Below are 17,004 nucleotides of genomic sequence, written 5' to 3' on the forward strand. Positions count from 1 at the left end.
CCGCATGGAAAAGTTATACCATAACTTAGAAAACTGGAAATAAATCAAAGCTATATATTATGATAAATAACTATTCTGTTATAAAAATGCCAAAAACACTAGTCCAGTTCTACATTTCAGTATCTGATTACACTACATATTAAGGGAAAAATCCCATCATCACGGTCTCATTCACTGTGTTGCAACCCTTAACTATTTGTTAAGCTTGAACAAAACCTTATAAAATATCCACTTTGATTACGTGATCAAAACTCACTGCGGCACCCAGGTGTAACTCAATTTGATGTATAATTCACATTTTTCAGAGCTCAGAGATGCCTAGAGCACGAAACAAAATGATCGCTATTAGTCATTGTTCCTTGAAAATGATGGCAATGGCACTGCACCTTGTGGACGAAGGATGACAAGCACGCCAAACATCCCAAGCATTGGAAGAACAAGAAGCCACTTCAACAATTTATAGTAGTGCATATGGAATGTAAGTGAGAATTCGTCGGAGAAATATAGTCCGTTTTTGTCAACCATCTCAACCAAAACTGTTCCTGTGGTCCTTACTCCCACAGTTGGCAGCTTAATTCGATGTTTACCAGGTTGAGAATAGGTCTGGTTCTGCTTTATTGTTCTATCTCCTTGATAATTACCAGGGACAAGCAAGGTTGTCTGATGAGTTCACAGCATGAAAAGAAAAGGAAAAAAATCATAAACGAAGTGCTAGATAGAAGAATAAGTTATCTAAAGCAATTTGGTTGAGAACTTACAGTGACATGGTATGGTCCTTGATGACCAGATGGGTATCTGTAATTATCTACAATTTCAATTTCCACCCAAAAGCTCTTGCCTTCCTCATCACGGAATGCCCTAGAAGGATGAGTAATGTAAATGCCTTGACGACCGTATCGAGTTGCAACATTATTTCTTCCTTGGTTAGGCAATCTCCATGCCTAAGACATGGTATAAAGCAATTAAGCAAAAGACGAAAGTTTAAATGATTTAAACTGACTCTGAAAAATACCCTACCTTGAGGGGATGGTGAGGAGAGGGAGTTGAGAAGCAGAAGACATTGCCATTCATTGTTGAGACAATCAGATCAAGATCATCCCCACCATCGACATTGTCTGCCAAAACCATGCTATATCTGCATAAAAACTGATACGTTCATATAACTTCTAGAAGATTCGATGGAAAGAAAATTCATGAATGAGAAACAACACTGTTAGATATTAGAGAATTTCTTACGAAGTTTCACCAATGTCAACAACATCAGCACAGCCTGTAGGTCCATCAATGAGGTACAAATAACCATCAAACGAAGCAGTAACAATAGTCAACCCCTTCTTCTTTTCCTTTTGTTTACTTAAATCAACTAGAAGAACTTGATTCATCACTCTTCCGTGAGTTATAAACGGATACCGTCCAATAGATGATCCATCCCTTCCATCAAGAACATGAATCTTCCCAGATAGTGTTGGCACAACAAGCTCAGTATGGCCATCCCCGTCGATATCACCAATAGTTGGAGCCTGTGGAAAATTATTTAGATGAAGTTGACAAGTCAATTTTTAAAGAGGAAAACAGCTGAATGGCTGCTTATCAGTAATAGAGTAGCTTACTAATATGCCTTTGATTTTATCTTTCTATTTTGTTATGCTGAGCTGTCAGCTTGTTAGTGATGTGCTGTTAGTTTGTTATACGCCTCACACCTTTTCTGTTTTGTATCACATGGCTATATATATATATATAGTAGTCTCTTGTATTATTGTTACTCACTGAATACAATGAGAGTTTCTTTTCATTCTCTCTCTTTACCTAATTCTATCATGGTATCTTGAGCGTGAAATTTTTTTTCGATCCATGGAACCTCTTTTCCCTTCCTCTCAGGTGAAGCTATCTCACCTGATTTCTGTTAAGCTAGACGACAAAAACTTCAAACAGTGGAAGCAGCAGATTGATGGCGTCGTCCGCCACCGTCTCCCTCAGATCCTGCATCTCACAGTGCGTTTCTTGAGTGGGAGCAACAGGATGCTCTCATCTGCACCTGGCTTCTCTCTACCATCTCCGACGCTCTTCTTCCCAAGCTAGTTGACTGCAAGCACGCGTGGCATGTGTGGACAGAAGTTCATCGCTACTTTGATGTTCTTCTCTCCACCAAGGCGCGTCAACTTCGTTCGGAGCTCCGGCGACTTACGAAAGGTTCGCTAACGATTGCTGAGCTTATGACGCGTTCGCGTGAAATCAGTGAGTCACTAACCTCCATCGGCGATCCTGTTCCTCTCCGTAACCTAATTGAGATTGTTCTTGATTCGTTACCTGAGGAGTATGATTCCATTGTTGCCGCTGTTAACAGCAAAGATGACGTTAGCTCCTTGGAAGAATTGGAATCTTCCTTGCTTGCTCATGAGTCGCGATTGGAGAAGCATCGCAAAGCTGCGATTACTGAACCAGCGACGGCGACAGTCAACCTCACTCAGACTACCTCTTCTCCTGCTCCGGTCGCTTCTGATCAAGTCGTCTCAGAGGCCTTTCCTCAAGGAACGAGTCACGTTACTGCTAATGCTGATAGTCATTCTTATAGTGCTCGTGGTGGTCGTTCTGGTCGCGGTGGTGGTCGTTTTGGCCGTGGTGGAGGTCGCTTTGGGAAATCACCGTGTCAGATCTGTCACAAACCTGGTCACGATGCCTCAGTGTGCTACTATCGTTATGCAAATTCTGGTGGTGCTAGTTATTCACATCAGCGCGCTCCTTTCAATCCGTTTCTTGTGGCTCCTCGTGCTGTTTACCCTGTGCAACTTGCTTATCCTTCTCCTAGAGCTGCACCTCCTAGATCCTCTGCTCCACAAGCTTTTTATGCAGGCACTGAAGCCAGCAGTGCAAATCAGTGGTGGTATCCTGACTCAGGGGCTTCTCATCATGTCACTCCTGATGCTTCTAATGTGTCTGACTCTTCCTCCGTGCCTGGAACTGAACAAGTCTTCATAGGTAACGGCCAAGGTTTGTCCATTAACTCTGTAGGATCTATGTCTTTTCCCTTACCTCACAAACCTCACCTATCTCTCACACTTAGAAATCTCTTACATGTCCCTCACATCACCAAAAACCTTATGAGTGTGAGCAAATTTGCTCAAGATAATGCTGTTTTCTTTGAATTTCATCCTAAGTTTTGTGTTGTCAAATCTCAGGCTACTTCTGAAGTCTTACTCAGTGGTCTTGTTGGTGCTGATGGCCTCTATAAATTCCCCAATCCAGCTGCTCCTCCAGTGTCCAAGTCTCCTTCCTCTTCTAGTTCTAGCCATAGTTATCCTACTACATACAATTGTAATACTTCCTATAGGACAGATTCTATAGATTCTATATCTCAATGTACTAAATCTGTTTCCAATCATACTATAGATCATTTATCTCCTTGTAATGAATCTTACAATCATAATGTTACAAGCTCCTTTTTCAATCCTTCTCTGAATTCTGCTACTGTTAGTACATTATCACCTTCTTCACATTCTAATACTGCTAACTCTATTGCATCAAATAAATATGTGCTTTGGCATACTAGGCTGGGACACCCCAACCATCATGCTCTCACTGAAATTTCTAAACTATGTAATCTGTCTTTTCCATCTAAACCACCTACTGAATTATGTCATGCTTGCTGCATTGGCAAGTCACATAGACTACATTCCTCCTTATCTACCACAGTTTACTCTCATCCTTTTGAGCTGGTTGTTTGTGATCTCTGGGGCCCTGCCCCTATGCAATCTTCCAGTGGTTATACCTATTTTCTTACATGTATTGATGCCTTTTCTAGGTTTGTTTGGGTCTTTCCTCTCAAACTTAAGTCTGACACCATGACTCAATTCCTTCAGTTTAAGAAAATGGTTGAACTTCAGTTCAACTGTCCCATTAAATGTGTTCAAACTGATGGGGGAGGTGAATTCAGACCTCTCACCAAATATCTCACAGACCTAGGAATTGTTCACAGATTCACCTGTCCCCATACACATCACCAAAATGGCCTTGTTGAACGTAAACACAGACACATTGTTGAAACTGGTCTTACCCTTCTTGCTCAGTCCACTCTTCCCTTAAAATTCTGGGATCATGCCTTTGTCACAGCTGCATATCTTATCAACAGAATTCCCACTCCTATTCTTGACAATGTCTCACCCTATTTTAAACTGCTTCACAAAAATCCTGACTATACTACTCTTAAAGTCTTTGGATGTGCATGCTACCCTTTCCTTCGTCCCTATAACTCTCACAAGCTTGACTTTAGGTCTCAATTGTGCATTTTCCTAGGGTACTCTACCTCTCACAAAGGCTACAAATGCCTTGCTTCAGATGGTCGCATCTTCATTTCCAAGGATGTTGTTTTCAATGAAGCAAACTTTCCTTATTCCACCTTATTTTCTTCCTCTAAATCTTCCTCTCTTCCTAACTCTGCATCATCTCTCTCTCCCTCTCCTAGTTTTCCTCCTGTTCCCTTTGCTCCCTCTACCCCTACTCTGTCTTCCTCAAATTCTGCTTTTCCACAACATAACAGTCCCACTGTACCTCATATTTCTCCCTTATCTTCTCCCTCTTCCTCTGCTGCCCCATCTAACACCTATTCTCTTTCTGGTCAGCAGTCCATTCCCCAACCCCTAACTGCCATTCCTATTATCTCTTCCCCTTCTCCCTCTCCTGCTCTTATTCTATCTGATCTAGCTGAAGCTAGCACCCTTTCTCCCTCTTCTTCACATTCCTCCTCCTCTGTTGGCCTTTCTCCCAGCCCTAGCCCTGTTTCTACTTCTGCTGCCACACCCTTACCTTTACCTTCAATTCATCCTCAAAACGTTCACCCTATGCAAACTAGAGCCAAAAGAGGAATCACCCTCCCTAGACTTCACCCTACTCTTCTTTTAGCCCACCTTGAACCTACATCTGTTGAGCAAGCCTTGGCTGCTCCTAACTGGTTTCAGGCCATGAAGGAAGAACATCAGGCACTGCTGAAAAATCAGACCTGGACCTTGGTGAAAGCTCCTGCTGGAAGGAAGCCTATTGGCTGCAAATGGGTGTTCAGGATTAAGGAGAATCCTGATGGTTCCATAAATAGGCATAAAGCCAGGTTAGTGGCTAAGGGTTTCCATCAAAAGGCTGGCAGTGACTTTCAAGAGACTTTTTCTCCTGTTATTAAACCTGTTACTGTAAGAATTGTTCTTTCTATTGTTGTTACAAACAGGTGGCCATTGCAGCAAATTGATGTTAACAATGCCTTTCTCAATGGCATTCTTGAAGAAGAAGTTTTTATGCAACAGCCCCCTGGTTTTGAAGCTGCTGACAGAACTCTTGTTTGCAAGTTAAATAAGGCTATTTATGGTTTAAAACAGGCTCCTAGGGCCTGGTTTAATAAGCTCAAAAGTGCCTTAATTCATCTTGGTTTCTCTGCCAGTAGATGTGATCCTAGCCTGTTTTTGTTGCATCAAGGCAAACTTCAGATTCTAATTCTGGTTTATGTTGATGATATCATCATCACAGGCAATTCTGCTCCATTTATAGCTTCCTTGATAAAGCATCTCAATGATAAATTCTCTCTTAAGCAGCTGGGTCAGCTTGATTACTTTCTTGGGATTCAAGTGACTCACCTCTCCAATGGTTCTCTTCTCCTATCTCAGACTAAATATATTACAGACTTGCTTTCAAGGCTCAATATGCTAAATGACAATGGCATGCCTACCCCTATGGTCTCTAGTAGCAAACTGTCCAAGATTGGGTCTGCACCTGTTGATGACCCTACTCAGTTTAGGTCTGTGGTTGGTGCTCTTCAATATGCTACATTAACTAGGCCTGAGATTTCTTTTTCAGTCAACAAGGTTTGTCAGTTTCTGTCTAATCCTTTAGAGGACCATTGGAAGGCTGTTAAACGAATTTTAAGATACCTCAGTGGTACTCTCCACCATGGCCTCCTTATTCAGTCAGCCCCTGTTCAGCAGCCAATGCAGTTGCTAGGGTTCTGTGATGCAGACTGGGCATCAGACCCTGATGACCGACGCTCCACTTCAGGGGCTTGTATATACCTTGGTCCTAATATTGTTTCTTGGTGGTCTAAGAAGCAACAGCTTGTTGCAAGGTCCAGTGCTGAAGCCGAATATCGAAGTATGGCTCAGCTAGCTGCTGAACTCATTTGGATTCAGTCCTTACTTAAGGAACTCCATTGTTCTTCTCAAGTTCCTAAGGTACTGTGTGATAACTTAAGCACAGTTACATTGGCTCACAATCCCATTCTCCACAACAGGACTAAGCATATGGAGCTTGATATCTTCTTCCTGCGGGAGAAGGTACTCAGTAAAAGTCTGACTGTTGTTCATGTACCAGCTCAAGACCAATGGGCTGACATTCTCACTAAGCCTCTCTCTGCTGCCAAGTTTGTTCCTCTTCGTTCCAAGTTGCGTGTGTGTGATAAAGCTGCTTTGACAAGTCTGCCATCAGCTTCTAAGGGGGACTAATAGAGTAGCTTACTAATATGCCTTTGATTTTATCTTTCTATTTTGTTATGCTGAGCTGTCAGCTTGTTAGTGATGTGCTGTTAGTTTGTTATACGCCTCACACCTTTTCTGTTTTGTATCACATGGCTATATATATAGTAGTCTCTTGTATTATTGTTACTCACTGAATACAATGAGAGTTTCTTTTCATTCTCTCTCTTTACCTAATTCTATCAATCAGAGGATAGGTTGTACAAGCTATGCATTCGGAGCAGCGGTACAAAGGAATAGTTAGTACAAGTTGCACAAACAATTTGTTAAGAATTGTAACAGTTTTGCAAACTAATCACATACTGAAACTTGACTGACAAATCCGGTGGTCCCACAGTGCAATAATTCAATCCCGGTCCTCTAATCAAATTCTCTCAAATTATAGTCTCTTATTTATAACAGTATTGCTTTACTAAACTTTTCCTAATATTTGCATATTCTCTTAAGCAAAAGACTCAAAGTTGAAGCTACTGAGTTCCATATTAAAAAGCCCTTAGTTTGTAGAATCCCTAAACCCACATAGCAAAAGTTATTGTAGTAGGTGTAGTAGAGCATTTGAGAGATCTTATTTGGGTTTATCTCATAACATGAGCAATTGAGTACACATAAATGTTTGCTAACAATTCTCAATTCATGTTTATAAACGTCTAAAGATAGATTATAAAAATAGCTTATATTACAGTTTATACCCTCGTTTTCTCTTGAATCGTAAAAATGGCTAATACATCCATACTTACTAAATATATTACTTCCTTCACTGTTACTATTCCTCATTTTCTCTTAAATTATATGAAGTAAACAGTTTAATATGTTATATAGAGCGATATTTCACGTAAGCATTCTATCATCAGAAACAGAGGAGTCCAAGTCTTAACAATTTGGGAACAGAATTAAAAATGTAAAACTTAAACCGACAGCCGAAAGGAATGTATCGAGACCATGATCGGAAATGATTGACCATGCAAAAGGGTAATTTTTTTCCTATCAGAAATCTGATGGCACATGAGAAACATAAAGCTAAAACTACGCAAGTCCTAGCTTACTTTCATTACTCTTCACTTTTTAATCTAAAAGTCACATATTCTTCCTTTTCACTAGTATACATTATAGTCTCATACTTCTCCGCCCATCCTACAATTATCTTAGTTGAGAGCAACACATTGGATGTGACAAGGCTTGAAAGTGTGTTTATAAGTAAAAGGCTTCCTTCATCTTACAAACCGATTTTGTACGGCTGACTTAGGTTCAACTCAAATTCCAAGATGATATTAGAGTCTCCTAAATTCAGAGGCCACTCGCAATCAGGGTCACTCGGGTTACACTATAGACGCCAACTCCTGGGCGTAAGGGAAGGTATGCGGAGAATATCACTTTGATGTAATTTGGCTTGAAAAGGTGTTCATAAATGAAAAAGTCGATTTGTACTATTGAGTTAAGTCTACCCCAAATTCTAAGATATCCCATCCATCAAACCAACCCAAATTTAAAATGCTATTAAATACATACGTTGTCCACCCCACGATCAATAATCAGCAAGACAGCACAAAAGGCATGCAATCATGCTTTATTCATTGGCACGCTAAGGAAGATTGAGATAGTACATTACATGTGGAATAAGACTCTTCAGATGCTTTTCCCATATCAAATCTCCTTTGGGGGTCCATACAACAACATTTCCATGTGTATCAGCCGTAACTAGCTCAATTTTCCCATCATCATTAACATCAGCTGCAACAACACCTCCTTGAATCTCGGCCATTTCAAGAGGGAACTTTTCTCTAATTTTACCTATTTGAGAAATAAATTAAAAAAAAAAAAACTATTAGCATTTGATAAACCAAGGAAAATATATACACAAACGCACACTATGAATCCAAAGCTTCCGTTCAACTAATAAATGAGAACAATGCTAAAATAATAGCAAGCGCCACCCATGAAATTGAATCATATTTGGCAACCACTAATTATGCTAATAAAAAATCTCAAAATTAAGATTTCAGAGCCAAAACATGTCCACCCTTATAGTGCAAAACTTTACTGTCAAGAAACTGCAATAAAACAAAGCAGAAAGAAGCAAAAATAAAATTCTAATAGGATCACAGAAAAGAAACACTTCTAGTTTGGATTGATAATAAGGAAACTTGTGAAAGAATCCTCTGTACAAAATAAATTAAAACAGTAAATTGTAATGGATGAAGATGAATCTCCTTGTAAGATGAAGAAAGGTAAATGATACTCCACAATAAGAGTCTCCCCTCTGACATTGGAACCACCTCAACACTCAGCCCCGTGATTTCCACAATACACTCATCATGCTCTCTCTTTCTCTCTCTCTCCTCCTCCCTCTCTCTTTCTCATTGTAAAAGATGCAGCTGCTATAATGGAAAAATGCTGCAACCGTAGCAACTATGGCAAACAGTGGCTGAAAAGCCAGATTTCCCAACAATTTAAGTTTTTGAACCAATTTCCATTTGGGGGGAGAATCTCTGAATTCTCTTGCAATGTTTTGCTTCAGAAACAATAGGTTTGTAATTGAAACCCTTCTTCAGTTATTCACGTAAAGAAGTTGTCAGTGTTTCAAACTATGTTGCCTTACCTGGCAACCCAATGCTGGCTGGCATCATAACCGTTACCACTTACCAGCCAACACTGGCATTCTCTGGCTGCCAACCCATTGCTTACAGGGTCTTTGTCCTAGTCTTTCTATTTCCTTCACTTCAATGTTCTCTTCTTGTCCTATGTTTTGATCTCTCTTTTTAACTTACACTTCACAGCTCAAATTCTTCTAATTTTTACCTAATGTGTTCAGTTTTTTCTATTAAATTGCATTACATTTCTTTCTTCCGTTATTCCATTTCTGTTTATAATTGCATTTGCTGATAGGTTGATGGGGATTGATATTAAACAGACTTATAATTACGAACAATAAAGCATAGACACTCCTCAGTTTAGGCATATCATGCACGCATCGAACACCAATTCCCGAACAAGACCGCTAAAATGGTCTTTCCTTGGACACACCTCCGACACTTAGGATACAACTACATTGAGAACAGGCACTCCTACATATATTTTTTTCTTAAAAAATTAGAAGTAATACAATAGTATTTTTGGGTGGGGTGCGTCTGGCAATTGCTATAGTACAATGCAAAAGCAACACGTTAGAGACACAATAGCAAGCTACTGCGGTGGATTCTCTCCCTCAAGAAATAAATTTAGTATCGTAAGAACCATTGGCCCACATATCAAATACTATCCTAATAAGAAGAGATATTAAACTAATAAGAAGAGATGCTACACTTGATACAATAATATTTTAGTTAGGCATTATAAAAATTCCCGTCTTCCTGCATGGACATGTTTTTCTCTTCTCCATACTTCATCTTTCTTTCCAGTTCCCCCTTTCTAGTTTCCCTTTTGTGATCTTTTATTTCATCTGATATGATCTTTACCTTCATTCCCTTTTGGTGTCATCTTGATCTCAGTTTAATTTTTTTATGAATGATGCTTATATATCCGGGTCGATGTCATATAACATAAGTAAATTGGTGTGTATGTGCCATATCTAGCATTTGTGCATGTGCTTCGTACGTCTCAAATGTCTTTAATTCCGTTTTAAATTTTTAAGTATTTACATAGTTTGAATCCTTGATATAGCAACCATCCTGCTATACCATTTCTGGGGAGTGGTTATCTGGGATTGACAACTAGGAAATCAATAATAAACCAAAGTCCCGGAGAAAATCAATGAAGACAGCATAGAAGCATATAAAAAAAAAACATTTTAAATACAAGAGGGTAGTAGAGAAGCAGGCTCCAAGCATTACCATGATGATCTAACACATAGAATAGGCCATAAGAAGTTCCAACAAGAATGTCTAGATACCCATCACCATCCAAATCTACAACAGTAGGAGAAGAATATATGAATGCTCGGAAGTTTGCTGTATCCGTACTCATATCAAGCTCTGCAGTCCACTTGACTTGTTTCGTATCCAGATCAAAAACAACAATACCACCGGCAACATATTTCCCAATGTCAATGTCACCCAGTTCTTTCTTATGCTCCTGGTTGTCATAATACCTGTCAGCTTAAACATTGCTAATTACCACCAGACCACTAAATAAACAAGTATTCATTTGTTAAGTATCGACTATACCAATATAAGAAAATCAATCAATGTCAAAAATCATATTGCACTGATTGCCAGGAATTTGATGACAGAAACGAAGAAAAAAAACCAATGCAATAAAAACATTTCAAAAACAGGCTTAACAAAAACTCAGCCAAATGCAAAGTACAAAGATGATTGAATGAATTTATTTTAAATAAAATACTACCCCAACCGATCTTACAAAAATAATTGGGTAAGATCTTAGTTACGATCTTATGTTTTACAATCTTACCCACCTAACAACCGAAGTCTAACTCATTATTAATAGATGTATGTAGGCATATAGGTTGAAGGTCCATTAACATGTACAGCTATTATGTCCACTAAATTTAATTTTATATACAAACGTGAAGTTTTAAGTTTTTGATAATGACAAAAGAAAAATAATGAATGTAGGTGACATCATTTAAAAAGTTTGAGCTTCTGAACTTATTTTTACTGTATTATCTACACTCACAAATACAATCTCTCTTCTGAGTTTCATCCCATCAGATGATGGTTCACTTTCCTAAAATAAAAAAGGTAAACCATGAAGCACATACTGATTAAATGACAACAGAAAAGACGCACAGCTAGTCAGCTGCCGTTATATTCACATAACTATGAGTTCCAATCACAGAATTGTTATGATTAAGAAAGCAAATAAAAACAACATAAACGAAAATTTAAAAACAAAGTGTAAGGATAGACTCACTCATGGTCAAAGAAATAAGAAACACCAACAACCATTTCCATTACACCATCATTGTCAATATCTGCAATGACCTGACAAAGCCAAGAAAAAAATTACAATGAAAAGCCAAAGTTTTGTATATACTCTCTCCAGTACTTCAACAAATGCAGAATTAGTAAACTGTGTATTAGTAAGTAAAAAAGGTGTAGGGGGAACTAACAGGAGTGCACAAGATGTGTGAGTCAACATTCACGTAATCCTCTAATTTCTCATGTTTCACTTCAGTCCATTCTTCATCACCCCATAGCGATTCATCAACATAATCATCATAATCATAGCTGTACTCATCGGCCAACTCATCACTATTGCGGAATAATTCGAAAGACGAATCAGCATCTGCTTCCAGTCCTTCCTCATTTTCCACAGTTGCAGCAACGCCTTCCTTACCTTTGGATTCAGAATCACTTTGTTCAGCTCCTTTTACATTGTTATCTTCCAGCAGACGCCTCCCAGTGCTGGTTTTGTTATCTGCACTGACAGTCTCCACAGAACCAGCATTTACAGTTGAATTATCTGCACTGACACTCTCCACAGAACCAGCATTTACAGTTGAATTATCTGCACTGACAGTCTCCACAGAACCAGCATTTACAGTTGAATTATCTGCACTGACAGTCTCCACAGAACCAGCATTCACATTTGAATTATCAACAATTGTTGGCATCTTAATACTCTCCTCTGATTGGCCTCCATTTATTTTCTTTTCAGGCTCGGGATTAGACACAGTTTTTGTGTCAGGGTGACTTTCTGTTGATGTGGCAGCTGAGGAATTGACTTCGTGTTTGCTTCCATTTGTTTCTACAAGAAGAATTATCACCCCAAAGATAAAATTAGATTAGATAAAAATACAGTTCACATATTTAAGGATCTTTAAGCTATGTCTATATCCAACAACTATCTAAGAAGTAAGTGCATAAGAAACTTACCGGACATTGATTTTGCAATAGTGGCTTCTTGGACAAGTTGTTCATCGTGAACATCTGGATGGGTGCGGTCCGCTGGATCAGCATTCAAACCCACATACCAATTTTTAAGCACTTTCCTACGTGGGACCTCAAGCTTTTCTGACATGATATAACCGGAAACCCTAAAATGAAAAATTATTATAACAACCTTAATAAAAGCACATCATAGCAACGGATAATTTGTAAATGGAAGAAAAATTCAGAAACTATGCATAAAACACACCTGAAAAATAGCACTTCACCATTGTAGGTTGCCAAAGCAATTTCTCTCACCCCATCTTTGTCTATGTCATATAGAAGTGGACTAGAATGCACAGTTGATTGATGGAAAGCAGGCCAGCCTGAAAAACCAAGCAGAATAATATTTTGAATAAAGTCAAATCAAACGAGTGATATCACAATAAAGGACAGGTAGTGATCATAATTCATAAGTATTTGCAATGATTAGGTAAATCTTAAAAACCCATTTACATAAGTCCTTTTCAGACCATCCATTCATAACAATATAATATACTGTCATTCTTTAGGCTTCCATACAGAATTATAGATAAGAGCGTCTTCTCCTCAAAGATTGGGATTCTTAGACATTGCTCATTGAAATCTCTTCTAAAACTTCCAAGCTCATTCAACTATCCAGGTATGTTAAGAATGGGATCCTTCATTCTTGTTGAATACAAATGGCGGCTACGGAACTTGTCAATATCCATGACTCGAATCCCCAATATCAGAGCTCTTAAACCAAATAATAGAAAATGGTATTTTAATTAAAAGATGTAGCAGAAAAGATCCCTTATAACAGTAAAGTTTGCAGAACTTCCAGGGTCTACACCTCCCAATGTCCAGAAGCCCTAACTCTCTCTATTGACATGATGCCCTGTCTCTAATTCCTTACTCTTCGTTATATATATCATAATGTAACCCTTTAAATACATCACATCCTAACAGTACAAGGAGCAACTCTCCTTATGTGGTTATATCATACTTTTATGCCAAACTTTACATGACTAATATCTAACCCAGTAAGAGAGAAGAGTTGTATTTAAGCAATCAGAAACCAACCTAAAACTTTGTCAAATCACATACATGAATCAACAATATAAGGGCACCAATGCTAGGTTATTACCCATGTGTGAAACACTATGTAGCTCAAGTATAGCTTAATAAGCAAGAGCCATTACAATAGTTTACAAAAACGGTGCAAATAAGAATAGGCTACATTTGGGACAGGGGATCATTTTTAAGTCATTTGCTTCTCTCTGGACATAAAACACCAGATTGTAACATAGAAATCACCAGATTGTAACATAGCATTCGTCTTAACTATCTTCTAAACTCCAATTCCTTCTCTTATGGCCTGATGAATTCTCTCCAGTCTAAACCCCTTCAACTACTCTTAAGCCTACCCCTATACAATAATCAGCCAAAATTTAACTGCAATAAAAGCACTACAAATATCATTTGGAAAAGAAACATATATCTTACAGTTCATACACGTATCTTATCCCAAAAAATGAAACAGCAAAATTTGACGACCATTTTACCTGGCATTTTGTCCCCGTCGGTACCTTCTAGAACTTCAAGATAGTGTACAAACGAGGGAACCACTATTTCAAGCTTCCCATCACTGCCAAAACAAAATTGCAGACGTTTAGTTTAATGACACCAGAAAGCAAGAACTACCCAAGGTTAAGCACACAAATCAAAAAACCATTTAATCAACGTACATCTGTATCATCAAATATCAATACACCCTTAACTTTATTATCAATTGTTTTACAAATTCTCGTTTTTTAAATGCCAATAGCATCAATATTCCAAGACTGGAAAACAAAGCTCAACTATATCTTAAATTTCTAAAACACTCATTGTTTCGAATCAAAGATACAACAACAACAACCACCAAATCTTTCCCCACTAAGTGGAGTCAGCTACATGGATCAACTTTCGCCATAATGTTGTATCCAAAACCATGCTTCAATCCAAATCGTTTAATCCAGCCTATGTTAGCTTTGCTATATTGTGTTAATTAGTCAACATCCAACATAAAACTTTATGGAATCTCTATGACATGTTTCAAAACAAAGATAAAACCTTAAAACTATCAAAATAGGTCCAGCACAGCCCATACACACATTCATGCAAATCAAAACAATTAAATTACATCACCAATCAAAGGAAGGAACAGCACAAAAATCTCTCTCTCACACACACATATAATTTGTGCATTACCTGTTAATATCAGCAATCAAGGGGTTTGCATAGATGCTGGAACTAACTTCAGTTTGCCATCTAAGCTCTAAATTCACAGGACATTTCGAATTCACCAAAGCATCCTCGTCTCTAAACCACATAACAAAAATCAATCAAACCAGCATCAAAAAAATATATATCAAAACCTAAATGAATGAAATCAAAGTATACATTTCAGGGTAACCAAGGGCATCATCGGAGGCTTCACGTTCCCGGAACGTATTCTTCTTGGAAACCTCGGAGAACACGAACGAGAAGGTGCAGAGTAGAAGAAGAAAAAGAAGAAGCTTCATGTGAATAAAATTGGGATTGGGTAGAGTGAATCGAGGAATTGAGGATTGGTTTGGAAGATCAATTCGGCATTGTATGATGGAGTGAAAAACCCTAGCTAGGTTTTGTTATTGACTCTTGGATCTGTGGATAGAGTGGGTTCAGTGAAGATGGTGGTGGTGTTGTGTGGATTTACAGTTTCAAAAGAAAGGGGACGACGCCAATTGGACTCAAAAATCAAAATTGTCCTTTTTTTTTTTTTACATTATACAATGAAAGAAAAGTATTTTATTATTGAATTTTTTTTATTCGTCTTAATAACTTTTTGTTTTATCCATTTTACTCTCTTCTCTTTTAAAGATTAATTTGATTTTTTTTTATTTATAATGTTAATCGTTAGTCAAAAGTCAAATTAAATTGTCGTACGGCGTTGATGTGGAAATTAGGGATTAATATGGAAAAAAAATAAGTTGATTTGCACATTAAGTGAAGTTAAAATTCAATATGATCAACTCATTTTGTGAAACTTTGAAGGTGAAATTGTAATTGAAAGTTGAAATAAGTGAAGGAGACAACAATTGAAAACGAAATTGTAGGTGCATACGCCATTAAGGAACATTTGTTGCATACGGTTAGTATCAGTTATTTGTTATTTATTTTCGATTTTGGGGTTTTAAATGTTATATGGTGTTTTTTGCTGTCGAAAAATATGTTATATGGTGTTTTTGTAGAAATGAACTTTTATTTGGTGTTACGATTTTAGGATTTTTCACGGTTACGTTGTGTTCATGCATCAATGAAATGTTAAGGTTTTTTGGTGTTACGATGTGAGGCTTTCAATGTAATATTGTGTTCATGCATCAATGAAATGTTAGAGTTTTGTATTTTATAATTTTAGATATGCCAATGTTATCTTATGTTCATGCATCAAAGAAATGTTATTTTTTTCTAGTGCTAGGATTGTAGGGTTTCACCCTTTTTTTTAGTTTTAAATTTTCTAGACTTAAGTAAAAATGAATGAATATTTGAATTTGAAAATTCATCATGAATGATGTACATAGAGAGAAAGATTAAAAGTGGGTTCAATAAAGATGGTGTTGTTGTGTGGATTTACAATTTCAAAGCGGTGTCAAAAGAATAGGAATAACGATGATTAGATTTAAAATTGTCTCTACAATGGGAGAAAAAATATTTTATTATTAATTATTTTAATTTTTGTTCGAAGGATAATATTTTTAAAAAAATAAGATTCCCCATTGTCATAGTTTTCTACATGTACGCAATTTGGATTAAAAATTTTTTTTTTTAATTTAAGTTAAAAAATAAAAATTAATAATAAATAAAGTCTATCTAGATTAGTTAGCATGAGAGTGGTGATTCCTAAAGGAAGCTTCACAAAAAATCGATATGTCACATCATTATGAGCTTCATGTTTTGTTAGATAATCACCACAAACATTCGCCTCTTAAAGACTATAAAATACTTGAACTCGTCATTTCCTAAAGAGAAACTCTTTAATATTGTGAAGAATTGTGTCGTAGTGAAGCTAAACATTAACAGACTCTGAGATAAGTTTGATAGTAAAGTTGGAGTCAAAATAACACGTCAAATATTTGATATCAAGTTCTCAAGTCATACGCAAACCATAATATAGTGTCATCAGCTCAGCATGAAGGATATTGGAATAACCTATATTACATGCAAAACCGTGGACTCAAGCACCATCAGCATTTAAAATCAATCCATCAAAATCTAAGAAGCTAGGATAACCGAAGCTACTGCCATCAATTTTCAAAATCATATTAGTATTTTTGTGTGCATTCCACGTGCTCGTTAAATGAGATAGATTATGCTTGAGAAAATATTTATCTTTAAGAGATTAGCATAATTCGTTGAAATCCATTTCAAAGTAAATGAAGATACTACTTCTTTCACCCCAACTATCATCATGCAGGCAAAAAGATAAGGTCACCATCAATGTCATATTCAATTGTATAAACTATCCCCTTAGAAGAATTTAAGTTACAAACATCTTTAGATCATCCATGAAAACTTAGCTTTGTGATTTTATAATCCTGAGTTCGAATCACCCCAAAATTGGTAGT

The 17,004-nt window shown here is 37.3% G+C and overlaps 1 protein-coding gene and 1 pseudogene across 1 annotated transcript; both read right to left on the reverse strand.

The window, feature by feature from the left end:
- Window positions 1–40: 40 nt before the first annotated feature.
- Window positions 41–15,154, reverse strand: LOC131601297 (protein DEFECTIVE IN EXINE FORMATION 1-like). The gene is made up of 13 exons (XM_058873081.1): window positions 14,801–15,154; window positions 14,609–14,719; window positions 13,921–14,003; window positions 12,603–12,720; window positions 12,341–12,501; window positions 11,575–12,212; window positions 11,376–11,446; window positions 10,334–10,590; window positions 8,113–8,294; window positions 1,237–1,520; window positions 1,018–1,135; window positions 759–941; window positions 41–660 (listed from the first exon to the last, which is right to left on the reverse strand). Exons 1-13 carry the CDS (start codon window positions 14,920–14,922, stop codon window positions 346–348), a joined length of 2,643 nt encoding a protein of 880 aa, XP_058729064.1. The 5' UTR covers window positions 14,923–15,154; the 3' UTR covers window positions 41–345.
- LOC131608299 (U2 spliceosomal RNA) lies at window positions 9,621–9,835 on the reverse strand (annotated as a pseudogene).
- Window positions 15,155–17,004: the final 1,850 nt, after the last annotated feature.

This window comes from Vicia villosa, linkage group LG5, assembly GCF_029867415.1.
Source record: "Vicia villosa cultivar HV-30 ecotype Madison, WI linkage group LG5, Vvil1.0, whole genome shotgun sequence".
Lineage (NCBI taxonomy): Eukaryota > Viridiplantae > Streptophyta > Magnoliopsida > Fabales > Fabaceae > Vicia > Vicia villosa.

Excerpts from the sequence above, each read along its gene's own strand:
- LOC131601297 (XM_058873081.1), bottom strand. The coding sequence starts at position 14,922 with ATGAAGCTTCTTCTTTTTCTTCTTCTACTCTGCACCTTCTCGTTCGTG. Across the intron at positions 12,213-12,340 it reads TATTGCAAAATCAATGTCCG|AAACAAATGGAAGCAAACAC; the intron begins GTAAGTTTCTTA and ends TTCTTCTTGTAG. Across the intron at positions 8,295-10,333 it reads CTATGTGTTAGATCATCATG|GTAAAATTAGAGAAAAGTTC; the intron begins GTAATGCTTGGA and ends TTTCTCAAATAG.